This window comes from Leopardus geoffroyi, chromosome D2 (assembly GCF_018350155.1).
Source record: "Leopardus geoffroyi isolate Oge1 chromosome D2, O.geoffroyi_Oge1_pat1.0, whole genome shotgun sequence".
NCBI classification, from domain to species: Eukaryota; Metazoa; Chordata; class Mammalia; order Carnivora; family Felidae; genus Leopardus; species Leopardus geoffroyi.
Genome location: NC_059334.1, coordinates 47253376 through 47269148, shown reverse-complemented (window position 1 = coordinate 47269148; position 15773 = coordinate 47253376). Strand labels below are relative to the sequence as shown.

Here is a 15773-nt window from a genome sequence, read left to right as displayed (position 1 = left end):
ATTACCTGTATTAAATAAAAATAATATATACATAGGAAATATTGTTAGTGCTACAAATCTGGTTAAAGATATTACCACAAAGAAAAATGTTATTTTTTTCACAGCTGTCTAATGCATTTTAGCAAAAGTAATATCTTTAAAACTTAAGCCTGTATTATTTATAAAGGAAGCAATAACTGATTTTCCTATTTCCTATATTAATAAATGCATTTGCATACATTTGTTTCAAAATTAATGGGTTTTCTCCCCTCTGCAATACAAAAGAAATGCCAAATTCCCTAGAAGAAAAAGTACAGCTGCTTTGTTTCTTGTACCATAAGTCTGTGGGTTGATACAAACTCTGGTGGCTTCCAGCAATGAGTCCCAGCCAGGACTAGACTTTCAGGAAAGGAAGGAAGGAGAAAAGGAAGAGAAGGTAGCAAAAAGGAAGGGAGAGAAGCAGCGAGGCAGAGAGGCACCATGAAGTTCTACAGAGTGCCGCCATCAGGAAAGCCCAAAACAAAATAAAATAAAACCACAACAAAATTAAGTCTAGAGACTGGATGGAAACAAAAGGATGAGAGAGAATTACTGTGCCAAGATTTGCTCCTAAATCGATTCTGCAGATACTCTTGAATATCAAGAACAATGAATCCTATGTGTATCCAACATACTGAAAAAAAACAATAGTAAGATTATAATTATCTATGAAGGAACAGCCTCTAACATTGGCAGAAGACTTTTCCCATGTGACTTTAAAGCTAGAAGGCAAGGCAGCCAAGGCTGGAGGTTTCGGAGGCAAAAGGTACAGGCTTCGGATTTTATGTCCAACTGATATCACTCCTTCATGAAGATGCCAGAAAGATATTCTAAATATTTAAAGGGCTCAAAAAACAATATCACCCTAGGTATCTTTCCTCAATTAAAATACGTCAAGAGGTGCAAAATTTTGCTACCCAGGACGAATCAAAATCGAAAACAAAATAATGGGGAGAGAAAGGAACAATAAGGACTTCTGCTGGAAATGGACATGATTTAAAATTAGAAGTCCATGATTATGATACGTCTATTAAAACTGGAAACAGTCTTGAAAGGAGTGTTCCTTGTGTGTGAGACCAGGAAGTCTGTGTGCACCTGTGTCCCAGGGTAAGCATTTCAATAGCTACATTCTTAAATTTTCCAGTCTGCACAGGGAAACTCTGTTGCAAAATAACCATTCAACTCTTGACCAACACCCTCAGGAAGTTCAGCAATTACATGCACTCAAGGATACTTACACACGGGTATTTGTACATGATAGAAAGTCTATTCTTCCTTTCCCATGGGACTGACCCAAATCAACCCACTGCCACATCCAAATGATGGGATTGGTTTTATGAGCTGGCTGACAACCCATTCTTGTGACAGATGTTCTTTCCAGTAATTTAAAAGTGTCCCATGTAGGGGCGCCTGGGTGGCGCAGTCGGTTAAGCGTCCAACTTCAGCCAGGTCACGATCTCGCCGTCCGTGAGTTTGAGCCCCGCGTCGGGCTCTGGGTTGATGGCTCAGAGCCTGGAGCCTGTTTCCGATTCTGTGTCTCCCTCTCTCTCTGCCCCTCCCCCATTCATGCTCTGTCTCTCTCTGTCCCAAAAATAAATAAACGTTGAAAAAAAAAAATTAAAAAAAAAAATAAAAAATAAAAAAAAAAATAAAAAAAATAAAAGTGTCCCATGTAAACAAATCACTTACAGGACGCTGTGTGCACATCAGTTGATCTAAGCGGCTGTCCTTTGTCCATCAAAGGGGCAGTGTGCAGCAAGAGAAGAGAGCACCCTAGCTGTGGAACCAGGCGGACTTGCCTGGAATTTCAGCATCACTTACACTATGAACACCAGCGAGTTTATCTTATCTTATCTTATCTTATCTTATCTTATCTTATCTTATCTATATTATGCAGAGAGAGAGAGAGAGAGAGAGAGAATCCCAAATAGACTCCATGTCCCAAATGGAAGCCAACGTGGGGATCGATCCCATGACCCTGGGATCATGACCTAAGACGAAATTAAGGGTTGGACACAACTGACTGAACCACCCAGGCACCCCACAGCAGTGAGTTTTTCAAAGTCTTAATGTCTACCACACTCTTCTCCACAACCTTGGGTGACTGTTACAGGTGTGAAGATATGTATGTGTGAGCACATGAGCGTGAGTGTGCGTATGTGTGTGTGAGGTGCCTCCCACAGGGCCAGGGACACAGGAAGAGATGCCCACAGAGCCCCACCCCTACGCCCCTTTCCCTTCACAGACTAGGAACAAAGGAGCAATCCTGGGCTTGGGCCCTGACCTCAGTGTGCTTGGGGAAGGTAACCAGGGGCTCAAAAGAAGAAGAAAAAGACTGTAAAAGTTATTGGAAGCAGAAGGTGGGATATGGGGGAAAGTGAGGAGGGGTGGGGTCCTGGGACAGGGGCAGGAGGAAAAGAGCAAGAATATCATCAGGGCAATTTGGAGACACCACCACCTCCAAAGAAATGCAGGGGTGAATGTGTGCAGTTGAGAGAGAGCTGGGCTTGACCTTCTGCAGGCTGCTTCAGAAAAACGCCAGGCTTGGGGTGCCTGGGTGGCTCATTCAGTTTATGCTCAGGTCAGGCTCAGGTCATGATCTCACAGTTCATGAGTTCGAGCCCCACGACAGGCTCTGTGCTGACAACGTGGAGCCTGCTTCAGATTCTGTGTCTCCCTCTCGCTCTGCCCCTCCCCTGCTTGTGCTCTCCCTTTTTCTCTCTCAAAAAGAAATAAACTTTAACAACAACAAAAAAAAGAAGATGCCAGTCTCTGACACCCCACTCAGTGAGCTGAGCTATAGGTCTGGCGGCGAATTTGGAAAGCCTGTGTACCAGCCGGGCTGCCTCATCAGCCTTGCTCTTGACTGCGGGTGGGCTGACCCCAGAGAAGCCATTAGCTTTTCTTCCTGTAGGATGTGGCTCTTTACTCAATAAACAAAACCCACAAAGGCATTTTGAAAAACCTGCTGCCTACTCTTACAGGGACGAGGGTGGACATATACAAAGCACTTAGAAACAGCCAAATGGGGGGCGCCTGGGTGGCTCAGTCAGTTAAGCGTCCACCTTCAGCTCAGGTCATGATCTCATGGCTTGTGGGTTTGAGCCCCGCATCAGGCTCTGTGCTGACAGCTCAGAGCCTGGAGCCTGCTTCGGATTCTGTGTTTCCCTCTTTCTCTGCTCCTCTCCCGCCTGTGCCCTCTCTCTCGATAAGTAAATATCAAAAAAAAAAAGAAAAAAAGAAAAAGAAACAGCCAAACGGTTCCCCCACTGTATCTCCCCTAATTGCTAGCACCTACCATGTCAGAGGTTATTTTAAAGGAGTGGGGGACAGAGGCTCAGTTATTCAATACTACCAATTAGAAAGTTCTAGAGCCAGGACTTTGCCCCAGGTCTGCCTGTCTCTATTACATGTGCCCTTTCTGATGCTCCTTGTTAGGTCAGTATAATGATAATTACACCTTTGTTTTGGACACAAGTGCACCCGGACCCACGGCCCTGCGCCCACGGAGTTCCCAGGTGTTGCTCCTGGGCGGTTCTCTGTTCTCTCTGCAGTTAGCATATGTCTTCCACAAACACCAGCCATCTCGCCTCAGGTGGTTCAGAAAACCCTTCCCCACCGCTGGTAACAGCTGCCTTCACACGGGCTGTGACTTAATTAACACAGCACTTTATTTCAGTTTCTTATTAAATGTAACAGCAGCAGCAGCGGGGCCACTGTGCCCTCGCTGGGGCGTGGCTGCCTTGCTCTGCCCTGCCCGGGCTGGCCTCATCTCGGCCCGGGCGCAACCTGCACTCTCGTCAGGGCATGAACAGGGCACGGCCCTGGGGGCGGCGTGGCCTCCCGCTTGCTCGACTGTCTGAGGCTCACGGGCACAGGCGCCAGGCGGGTGAGGCGCCCAAAAATGACAGCATCCCAGGAGCCAAGCCCCCAGCTCTGGCAGACAGCGGTGTCATACCTGCAAGGGAGTGGGGTCAGCAGCACACAACCGGCTTGTGGCACCGCCCATCTGCTGTATTTTCTGGATCGTAAGACTCTAGCATTGGAATACCGAGTTTGAGGCGGAAAACCAAACACAGCAGCAGTGAGGAAGGCATCGATTCCAAGACCAGCCCAAAGTCAGCGAGACGTAAACATGAAGGGAACAAAGCACCCCTCACCCTCGGGGATCAGAATACGCTGCACGGCAGTTCTAGGCTGTGCGGGAGGGCCCTTGCCTCTGCCCACAGCCCCACTCAGGGGGCAGGACACGGAGCCCAAGGAACACGCTGCATCTGCCCCTTGATAGTGTACCAGCCCGCACTGGGGGCAGCGCGTGGACACATGGCTCCCCACACCAGAGGCGTTACTCTTGCCAAGCCATCAAGCGGGCAAGCAAGCCACTCTGGCTTATTCATGCTAGTAGGAAGAGGCAGAGTTGGCCTAATGCATAAGGGGGAAGCATGCACCTTCTCATTCTGACTTTGTATGTCCATCTGGGCTCTGGAAACGTCCAACATCCTCGGTTCCCTGCCCTCCAGATAAATAAACAAAGAATCACGCCTGGATTCTGCACCTTCTCCACCTTTCGTAGTCTTCCCTACCCCATGGTCCATGCTGGGGATGGAGGTCTAGGCCACTGAGAATATGATCAGGCTCGTTTACTTGTCACTACACAGGGGTGGAACAAAGGTCTCTTGAGAAGAAATGAGCCTGCCCCTAGGAGGCAGGTGGGCCAGAGGAAACAGCTGGACTTCAGGAAGATGCCAGAACATTCCTAAGGAGGTCTGTGAAGGCCCTAAGATTCCCAAAGGAGAACCAGGTGCACCCCCCCTCCCCCCAGATGTAGCCTTTCACTCATTCCCTTGGGAGCTAAAATTGGTCTTTTATTCTAAGGAAAAAGCAGATGGCGGGTTCTTCTTATGACTCACTAGAAGACTCAGTTAAAAGTAGCACACATGGAGAACCTAAATGAGTTCAACTCACATGGGCCAACACGCCACAGGTAGATTTGAACAGGAAAAACCAGTATTCACATCGGACTTCAACGCGAGAGTCAAAGGGCTGAAACCAACATGGCTACATGTGTGCCACCCAAAAGCATATAAAATTGGTTCTATCTTGCACTGGTTTAGACCATCTCAAACCGGTCACCAATGGACCAAATCAGCTTAAAAAGGTCAAACCAGGGGCACCTGGGTGGCTCAGTCGGCCCTGACTTTGGTTCAGGTCATGATCTTGCGATTGATGAGTTCGAGCCCTGCGTCGGGCTCTGTGCTGACAGCTCAGAGCCTGGAGCCTGCTATGGATTCTGCTTCTCCCTCTCTCTCTGTCCCTCCCCTGCTCATGCTCTGTCTCTCTTGCCTCAAAAATAAATGAATATTAAAAAAAAACCTTTTTTTAAAAAAAAGTCAAACTAGTTGTGACTAACTTCAAAGTGGTCTTAACCCAGTATCTTTGTGGGTTCGCAGCACACCTGTTTCACCTGGCTCATGCCATCTCCGAATGCTTCTATGTGGTCCAGACTGTCTTGAGTTAGCTTAGCCCAGAGGGGACCAGCTTGAACAAGTTCAGGCTTGCTCACACTACATCTGGCTGATTGCGGGGAGAAGAAGGGAAGTAACAGTGATTGATCACCTACGTGGTGTCAGGCCCTGAGCTAGGGGCTTTACCCCCATTTCCTTATTCAATCTCAACTGCTCAGGGAGCTGTGCATAATTAACCCTCATTTTCAGGGGTAAAATAACTTGCAGAAGATTCTGTATCTGTTAAGCAGTAGAGCTGGCGTATAAATCTTAGAGCTGACACCTTTTCTATTTCACTGTGCCCCCTCTCCATTGAAAGGACCCTTAGTAACAGGTAGGGATGGGGATTTAGCGCATTAGGCTGAAGGGACAAAAGAAAGCTTTTAAAGCATCCAGAACTGCCTGGAGGGAACGCCGTAAGGGCATGCATCACCATCATCATCGACAGTGATCATCGCTTCTTGTGGATTAATGAGCAACATCTGGATGGGATTCCTGGCATGGGCTAGAGCTCTGGGACCGTTTGTTCTCCAAACCAAACTTACTTAAAATGCTTGTTGCCTGAGAAAGGCTCAGGGGAAGCACACTTATTATTTTTGAGTGAATTTCCAGGGAGAGGAGGTTATACAATGTCTAGACAATCCATGCCTTTAAGGAGAACGAACACTGAGCCAAGAAACCAGACAGGAGGGATTTTGCTCCTTATGGGAGAAATCACCTTGACCTTGCCTAATCCGTTGCTGCCCGGGGCTCAGGAGTTAGATTTAGTGCTGACCCAAGGTAGCCTTTGGTCTCTCAGGGGCAAGGTCATCTGAGCACAAGAGCGACCTTGTTGGTGAGGTCAGACCAAAAACCACAGTTCCTGGAATACTCGTGGTTTCTCTCTGATGAACTTTGCTATCGGAGTAAGTCTGTGCATTTTCAGTGGCCTGCTGCCCACCATGGCTCGAGGCTTCCTCTCCATAGGACACTTGTAAGGCCCGGAGCAGGTGAGGCTTTACACTTGGGCTGTGTGCTGCATTCACTTTGGAGTTGACTGAGCCAACTGGCTGCAGCTGGGCTACCCAGTGGCTCTCCCCAGTCAAAAACTGTGCCCCTGGGACAACCTGGGAAGCAGGATCCCAGTGATAAGGTCAGAAGGGAAAGGGAGAAAATTAACTTCTCAGCTGCCTGCAAAGGACTCTGTCCCAGCAATCCCACCTGCTTTGGACAGCACCACCCACCGAGAACCAGACATGCTCACCTCACAGTGTACAGGGCCACCAAGGAAAACACAAGGAGGCCCAGATATATATTTAAATCGCAGATAAACAACAAATAATTTTTTTAGTAGGAGTCACTTTATCTGAAATTCGAATTTACCTGGGCATCCTGTATTTTTATTTGTGAAGTCTGGCAACCCTAAGCTGGCAGGATGAATGATCTATTAGTTTATGGGTGGGTAAGTTGGTTAGTTTCTCTCTGGTTCAGCTACTCCTTATTCAAATGCTTTGTCCTTTTAAGCCTTTCAGCCTGTACTTAGCATAGCTGTCTGCATTCTGATGTCACAGTGATATTCTTTTCACTCTCCCTTCTTTGTGTTTATTTTTCCGAGTTTTGACCACCTACCTTCAAGGAAGTCCTCAAGCTTTCTGCTCTTCCTTTTCCACTAAAACCTACTTATGTTAAGTATGTTTTTGCCCATATCTCTCATTCCTTATTTTTAGAGTCTTTTTGCAAGACTATTGGGCAGACATTGCAGGTGTCACTGATAATGAGCAGCCTGCCTTGGTTGGACCGCCCAGAATCCTGGAGCCAGCATCAAGTGGGAGTCACTGGCTAAAGACTGGATTTGTACCAGGGAGATCCCTATTTCACCCAAGCCCAGCTCTTAGTCGGTGAGATATAGAGTCGGCGTGTGCGTGTGCGTGTGCGTGTGTGTGTGTGTGTGTGTGTGTGTAGGGGAGTAGAGGAACTCACCTGCAGAGAGCAGAAGGCCTGGGTATAGGGTGGCATCCGGACCAGGTAGGAGGCGACAATGATGGCCGAGGAGTAGTGAGTGTAGTAGTGACACTGGACAGTCATGTCTCCTGCAATGAAAGGACATGCCTGGGATGGATTTCTCACCTGGACTGGGGCAGACTGCAGACACACAGGCTCTACAGTGCTCAGGTATGAGCAGCGAGCATAAGCCCTGCTCAAGAGAGCACCCGCAGACCAGTGGAGCCTTGGTTCTGCTCACAGATGTCATTATAATTTGGCCAGGAGCCACCCATGGTGAAAAGCACATTCAAGACCCTCAGCTGCACCCCTCAAGTCCTCAGTGTTCTACTCTCAAGAATGTGGGCAGAGCCAGGCTCTGGGAAGGCAGTAGTCAGGATTCATAGGGAGACAGTGCATTGGTCTTCTGACTTAAGGGGTACCTAGAAAGCCTACGATCCCAGCAGCACAACCAGCAAAAGCCTGAACCAGCTCCCTACAATGACTGCGCAGTCATCTTGCTTCCAGCCCCAGGCCTGGCCTGAAGCCCCCCCTTGTGCTGAGCAGGAGTTCCCTAAGTCACAGTTGTCTGGGAGGTGGTTGCAGGAACTGGTACGAGGTCCCAAATCCAAAGGGCAGCTCAAATGCACACCCAGAGTGAGATGGGAGAGAACGGGGCCAAAGCCAGTGGGATAGAGTACTCTCCTGGCCTGCTTCTGTGGAAACAACTCAGCAACACCTGACAGTTGGAGGAACAGCAGGGCAAGAAGGGCTTGCCCAACCTTCCACATCCTCCTATCTGCCCCCAGCAAGTCTGAGAGCCGGCCCCATGCGGAGCAGGGGTCCCGGGCAGGCCTCCACAGGCTGTGCAGGATGCAGCAGGGGCCTCCCTCTCCTGCTGAGAATTGCTCACTAAAAGCAGGGCCTCTGGGCCATAAGCCTTTCCAAAGTATGCCACCTCTGGGTCCCAAGGGAACTTGTCATGGTTCCTGGATGGCTGCTTCTTATTTTAAATTACACATTTATTGCAAAGCGTTTGACCAAACCAATGTAGCTAGCATCAAATGCATGGTAGAAAAATTTATTTTTAAAATACATTCAGGGCTCCTGGGTGGCTCAGTCGGTTAAGCGTCCGACTCTTGATTTCAGCTTAGGTCATAATCTCACAGTTGGTGAGTTCAAGCCCTGCATCGGGCTCTATGCCTGTTTGGGATTCTCTCTCTCTCTCTGTGATACACACACACACACACACACACACACACTCTCTCTCTCTCTCTCAATAAATAAACTTAAAAAATACATATTCATTCAAGTTTAAGAAGTGAATAGATCTAAGGAAAAAAATTAAGGCAATAGGAGTTCCAGACGCATGTGAATGTGGCAAAAATTGTAAAGGTGGGGGCGCCTGGGTGGCTCAGTCCGTTAAGCGTCCGACTTCGGCTCAGGTCATGATCTTGCAGCCTGTGAGTTCGAGCCTCGTGTCGGGCTCTGTGCTGACAGCTCGGAGCCGGGAGCCTGCTTTGGATTCTGTGTTTCCCTCTCTCTGACCCTCCCCCATTCATGCTCTGTCTCTGTCTCAAAAATAAATAAACATTAAAAAAATTTTTTTAAAAATTGTTAAGGTGATATGCAGATGAACAAAGTTTGGGAACTAGGTTCTGGAGCCTAGATACAGGCTCTGCCATTTAGAAGCTGTGATCTTGAACTCATTGCCTGAACTCTCCAAGTTTCAATTCCTTTCTCTTTGAAATGGGCCATTGTATTTCTGCATGTAGGCCGGCCTGTGCCAGGAATATAGAAAGTGCTGAATGAATGCTACCTCCCTCTGCCTCTGCTGGCCCCTGGGTATGGAGGTATCAGCTCTCAGCACAGCAGTTCTCAGTCCCGGCTGCACCTCACCAGAATTTTTAGAGCTGGGGCCCAGACATCAGTATTTTTAACACTCCCCACCCCCAGGCCCAGGTGATTCTTCCACACAGCCCGGGTGCAGGCCAGTGGATTTGAGCTGTTCTCTAGCCTAACATAATTGTTTCCAGGCTAAGGGACAGCCTAAATAGTTACCAAGGATCATTTCAAAGCATTCAGATGAAAAACACTGCAGAAAAAAGTCAAGCTGGGATCTACCCACCTTCAGTTTTCTCAACTTCTTTAAACCTCTGGATAAATTTCAGCTTCCTTTCCTTGGTCTGAGCCCCCATGGGCCTTGAGAGATCGCGGAAAGTCTTGGGATTCGTCAAGTTCAATGTCTAGAAGGCAGATGTGTGGCTGGAGTTAACTCCCCTCAGACCCTCTTGTGACCCAGCGAGACTTCAGGAGCCACGCTCTTTAGTTTTATAGTTCTCTTTATTGGTTTATTGTCGTTTGGTCTGGCCCCCCTCTGGTGATTAGCAGGCATGCTGGGGTTTTATGGCCCCAGAGCCAGTGATCCACAAAGACTTAATAGGGGAGAGATGGAAAATAAGAGGAGGGGAAGATTGAGTTCACACTGAACCTGTTCCAAGTTGACCCAAATCAGAACATCACCACCAGTGACTGAAAAGAGACTTTCAAAAGAATCCCTGTTGTCTATGAGGCCCTTGGCTCCAGCCCTCACAGGAAAGCAGGATGCTTCCGTAGTTCACGGTCCTTCCTTAGAATCAAATGGATTCTCTAGGAAGTTAGAAGTCCTCATTTGGGGAGGAGATGTGAGGAACGGCCTCATTTCTTCCAGAGCCCACTCCCTTCCAGGCAGTGAAATGTCGTCCCTTCCCCTGCCCCGGGGAATATAATACACAGCAGTGGAGACCTTAAGTTTTTAAGGCTAGGTGTCCTTGGAGATGTTTGCTTTCAGCAGAGGTGTTCTATGTGTTAGGAGAGGAGCTATGCATTCCCCAGGATTTGCATGTCTTATAGAAAGTGTTTCTTTGAAACTCCTTTCCTTTTCACTAGCAGTGAATCACTGCAGTCCCCCTAGGGAGGCAGGGCCAGTTCCCATCTCACACCTGCAGAGCCAGGGGGTGGGGGGCAAAGCGAAGCAGGCACTTCTCAGACCCCTATGACAGATAGATGGCACATGTGGAGACCCATGCCCAGCGACTGCTGATTTTGCCAGGACAGAATGGGGGTTCATAGCCACTAGATCTCCAGATTCTCCAAAAGATAGTGTAAATCCAGATTTTTAGGAGAAACCTCCCAATTATTAACTATGGGCAAGTAATCAAAAGTTGGGGCTAAACAAAAGGAGCTCGTAAACCCCCACTTTGCAACATGTGAGTTAAAGCTGGGATTTGCATGTTTCATTTTTGAAATACCTCAGCCCCAAGTGGATCATTAGGGAAATAAAAGGCAACATATGGCTGGTGAGAAAAGTTTTGTGTTAAGTGTCTTAAGCGGGGATGGGAGGTCATAAAAGACTGAGGCTCCCTCTCCCAAAGCCTGGCTATCAGCCATCCAAACAGCCCTAGGCAGGACTGGCCAGGGCTTGCCTGAACAGGACCCAGCCACCTTCCGTGCTTTAGACACTACAACCCTCTGGACAGCCAGAGCTCAGCTGGTTGGGACAGTGCTTCATCGCCAGGTCGTTCCCAGCAACATCACCTTGGCCCAGCTGTGCAAGCTGTCCTTCTCCCCTCCCTTGCCTGCTGAGGTCCAGGGACACAGGCCCGAAGCAGAAATTATCTGGTATTGCCATCAGCCTTACCTAACCCTTTGTGTCTCAGTCTAGATCCTGGGTGAAATCTACATACATACCAACATCTCAGTTGCTCAGGTCGGGCTACCGGGCAGTGATTTCTTCTCTTTGGGTCTCTCTCTGTCTCTCTCCACTCCTCTACCCACGCCCCCCACCCCCGCCCAAATACACATGTTGATTCAAGGAACAAGTTCCATGGCCTACTGCCCTTGAAGGACTAGCGTTGGTCCATGGCAGTGTCTCAGCAGGTGGGAATCAGTTGCCTTGATAGCAGCGAGTCAGCCGGGAAGCCCTCTGGGGCACATGTTAGCAACTGTCCTCATCATGTTGATCATCCCATATGTGGGGTCACCTTCCCACAGGTGGGGCTGGACAGAAACCCAAGCAGCCAGATTCCAAAGGCCTCCTCTGGGGTGAGGGGCCGAGCACAGAGCAGCCCTCAGGAACAGGTGGACTGAACCTTGCAGTGGGGGCTCTGTCTGCTGATTTAGTATGCTCTGGTCTTCACGGTCAGAAAGCCTCAGGACATTTGAACAGCATCCATATGAATACTGTACCTGTGAGGTGTAGTCGGCCAAGACCCAGGGAAACACGGGATACTGCATATAGTCATTGTAGGTCCTTCCAGCCATGGTGTTGAGGTGCATGAGATACTCAAAATTGCTGATGTCCCTTTTCTGCCAGAAGAGACGAAGAAGAGATAAAGCAAACACGATTGGCATCTTCCTTAGGGCCACGGGAGGTCAATCCCTAGTCTTCTGCAGCCCTCACTGTGTGGGTGAGAGCAGGCAGCACACATGTCCACTGCTCCCTGTGCACCTTCTGCACAAGCCAGGCCCGATCCCAGAGACTGTGCTAATTGCAAAGGGAACTGAAGCAAATATACTCAGGAAGCAAAGTCAACCAGAAAAAAAATATATAGCTCAGCAGTCGCTAGCCCAGGATAAAGCCATCTTTTCAGTTAACTGTTGGGTGTGAAACTCAAAAGTTGGTTAAAACAAGAGCACAGATGCTGTGGGTAAACTTACTGCTGGCCTTTTTATGATTTAAAAAAATTAGCTGAGGGGACCTTGCGGTCACAGAGAAAGAAGCCCTCGCTGAGAGGCTGAATGATCGGTCTTCTTCTGGGGATTTAGGGACTTTCTGTTCTGTCCCTGCCTATTGGGATAACACTCATTTTTAGGGCCTTAAAATGTACAGTCAAGGTGGAATCAGGGACTGTATTTGGGAAAACTTTACCAAGGCCAATGGGTGAATGAACCGCCCACCTCTTATTTGGGACCCGCATTCTGTAGTCTCTCTTTGCCCTCTCGTTGGAAAAGGGTTTTGGACAGGAGTGACCAAGCATTCACTTCTTGTTGCCACATGATGTCTAGGACTGGCCTTCTTGAGGCCCCTGTGCCTTTCACGAGAACCAGAGGCCAAATGTGAGTCCATTCAAGCTGGGAATCACATGTGTCTTCTCAGAACAAGAAGTGAACGCGTGTGCCTCTCTAGATTGTGTCCATTTACACATATGTGTATATCTGCATGGGTGGAGCATGTGCGTGCACATGGGACATGTGTACGTGCACACACACACACACACACACATATGCACACATACACTACCCAGCTCTGACTCCAAGCCTCAGGTACCGCTTTTGATCACTGAGATCTTTTGAGGGAAATATTTGGGACATTTTGATAAGTTAGAAAATAAGACCCCTCCTGATTCATCCACATGCTTCGTCTCTCCAACTGCTGGGATCGGAGCTATTTTCGGATTTGCGTGCCCAGAGGGTTTTCCCAGACCTCCGGTCCTCTAAGGGGGTCACTGTACCTGCCACCTCTGTAGCATGGTCCTGTCAGAGCCGGGGTATCGCCTGTGGAACAGAAAACAATAGTGGTGACCAAATATCTCAAGGCATGGATGAGGGGAGAGGTGGCAATTTCTGGGGATCTATGGGGCCAGGAAAGCCACAGACTTCCAGGGCACACAGCAGCTCGCCTGGCAGGATAATAATAACAAGATTATTATCTAAGTTCTTCTTGCCCCCACACCACCCTGTCACTTTGGTTCTGCTGTGATGCTAGAATATTCTACTGCTTTAGTGTGGCCTGTGGAGAAGTCATAGGGCCATGCAGAAGCAGGCTCAGAGGCCTCGCTACCCCACACTAGATTTCCCATGGGCACGTGTCAGCCTTCCTTACCCACATAAGTATAATATATGTGATTATTATATACTGACATGTGACTATAACTTATGTATATAGTTTTAAAAATGCAAATAATAGGGGCACCTGGGTGGCTCAGTCTTGATCTCGGCTTAGGTCATGATCTCATAGTTCGTGGGATCAAGACCTGCATCGGGCTCTGTGCTGACAGTGCAAAGCCTGCTTGGGATTCTCCCTCTCCCTCGCTCTCTGCCCCTCCCCATTCTCTCTCTCTCTTACAGTCAATAAAATTAAAAAATTAAAATAATATACGGAAGGCCACAAGATGTAAGAGTCTCTGCACTACTGCTCCCACTCAAGAAGTAGCCACAGTTAACAGTTTCCAGAATAGTTTTATCCCATGCCTGTCTATTGCTTACATTGCTTTTATTTTAAGTGTATTTATTTATTTTGAGAGAGAGAGAGAACACAAGCAGGGGAGGGGCAGAGGAAGAGGGAGAGAGAGGATCTCAAGCAGGCTCCATATTGTCAGCGCAGAGCCCTATGCAGGGCCCGAACTCACGAACCATGAACTCATGACCTGAGCCAAAATCAAGAGTCAGGTGCTTAACCAACTAAGCCACCCAGGCATGCCCACTGTATTTTAAAAAAAAAATTTTAGTGCTTGTTTTTGAGAGAGAGAGAGAGAGAGAGAGAGAGACAGAGGGTGAGCAGGGGAGGGACAGAGAGAGTCAGGGACACAGAATCTGAAGAAGGCTCCAGGCTCTGAGCTGTTTGAGCTCCGATTCAGGGCTCAGACTCACAAACCATGAGATCATGACCTGAGCTGAAGTCCGATGCTTAACCGATTGAGCCACCCAGGCGCCCCTTGTGTTTTTTTTTTTAATTGACAATACGTGGATAATCTTATTTGTGCCTTGTCACTGGCTTCCCAGCACTGTGGAGTCACCTCACATTGTTCTGTGGCATTCATTTCTACAGCATCAGGACGCCATTGCACACATGGATCAGAACTGGTTGAGCCTGACTCTGTGGTGGGCTTTGTCCTCACACATGACCTCTCCGTGACCACTTCTGGACATAAATCTCTGCATACTTTGTGAGTGTACCCAAGAGAGAAAGTTTTGGCAGCCGTACTACTGGGATAAAAAGTATGAGCATTTTTTTTTTTAAAGTTTGCTACATATTGCCAAATAGTCCTCTTAAAAGCCTGGACTGATTTATGTTTCTACAAATACAATTAGGAAGAAATACAAATCGAACCAAAGAAATACGATTTTGACCAATGTAGGGAGAAAGAGTTTAGATGGGCAACAGGAGGCCGGAGCTGGGAAGGGCGTGGGGAGGAGGCTTTCGCCACATGAAACACCTCTTCTTCTGCACAGCAGGGGTTTGTGGAGCCCGGCTCCTTGGCCTCTGTGGTAAACCTTGGTTCCTTTTCTGGCTCTGATTTCTTCTCCCCTCTGTGTCCTTTAGACTCTCCCTGTACTCTCAAGACCTTGCTCAAGATGCTTCACCAAAGCAAACCAAATAATGTCTCCTCTTTCCGGCCATTCCCTCTTCCTCAGTCCCATTCAGGTGCCCACAGACACCACATGAATTCTCTGCTCCAGCCCCATGCACTGCACCAGGATCCTTCTGGACAAGGCTGTCCAAGTGCCCCTTCATCTTCCCACCACACACTGCGGCCATCATATACTCTGTTTTAGGCTTCCCAACCCTTTTCATTCAATTCTTTCCTAGCTAGGTGATTTATCAACAGAAAGCAACTCCCAGGCTGGGCTTTACCTCTCCTCTCCCACTCCCCATAGAGAAATCATCTTTTAGGTCTATGTTATCCCTGCAGACAACAATAACAGTGAACAAAAGCAAAACATGGTTGGATTCGTTGCTTTAGGTTGCAAAGGCTCAGGCGAAGATTTGGTTCTCTGGCTCAGTCTGTGAGCCTGCCACCTATCCTAGTTCTGGAAGACAGTCCGCCTCGAAGGCTGCAAACACAGGCAGAGCCCAGGCTGGAGACAGTGAGGGTCACCACCTTGAAAAGGACATGTGCTGAACCTTCCTGAGGCAGTGGAGTTACAAGGATATGGAGTTAGTATGGCCAAGCTTGCTCGTCTTGCTACTGTATTCTGTAAGTTTGACAGGGGGTTGGGGCAGGGAGCAGGAAGAAGGAAACAAAAGGTACTTATTATAGTTCAGGAAATAAGAGACAGACTCTGTCATTTTCCATTTCACAAAGTGTTCTAGAATTTTACCGGTGGTCTTTTGTGACATTGCCACCAGGTGGAATGGTGTGCAGAAGACAAAGGCATGTCAGTGTCCCATTTCTCATTTCATCGGCTATGAGCTCCAAGGAAGATCCATCATTTCACTGCCATCAGCAAAGGACGCCATTACCCGTGATGCCAAGACACCTAACCAAAGGTGAGCCATGGTTTTTAGCTTTTTATTTATTTATGTGCTTG

The 15773-nt window shown here is 48.2% G+C and overlaps 2 protein-coding genes across 5 annotated transcripts in view; one reads left to right on the top strand and one right to left on the bottom strand.

Moving 5' to 3' along the window:
- The window catches only part of WDFY4 (WDFY family member 4), a 297123-nt gene that overhangs the window by 29862 nt on the left and 251488 nt on the right, over positions 1-15773 (bottom strand). For all 4 annotated transcript variants that reach the window (XM_045437996.1, XM_045437994.1, XM_045437993.1 and 1 more), the window contains 4 exons: positions 12974-13016; positions 11709-11828; positions 9610-9727; positions 7482-7591 (listed from right to left, as the gene is read on the bottom strand). In XM_045437996.1, the coding sequence (XP_045293952.1) occupies positions 7482-7591; positions 9610-9727; positions 11709-11828; positions 12974-13016 (391 nt within the window). The remainder of the gene's footprint in view (positions 1-7481; positions 7592-9609; positions 9728-11708; positions 11829-12973; positions 13017-15773) is intronic.
- The window catches only part of LRRC18 (leucine rich repeat containing 18), a 29474-nt gene continuing 27853 nt past the window's right edge, over positions 14153-15773 (top strand). The window contains 1 exon segment of the mRNA XM_045437997.1: positions 14153-15732. The gene's annotated coding sequence lies outside the window, so the exon portion shown is untranslated.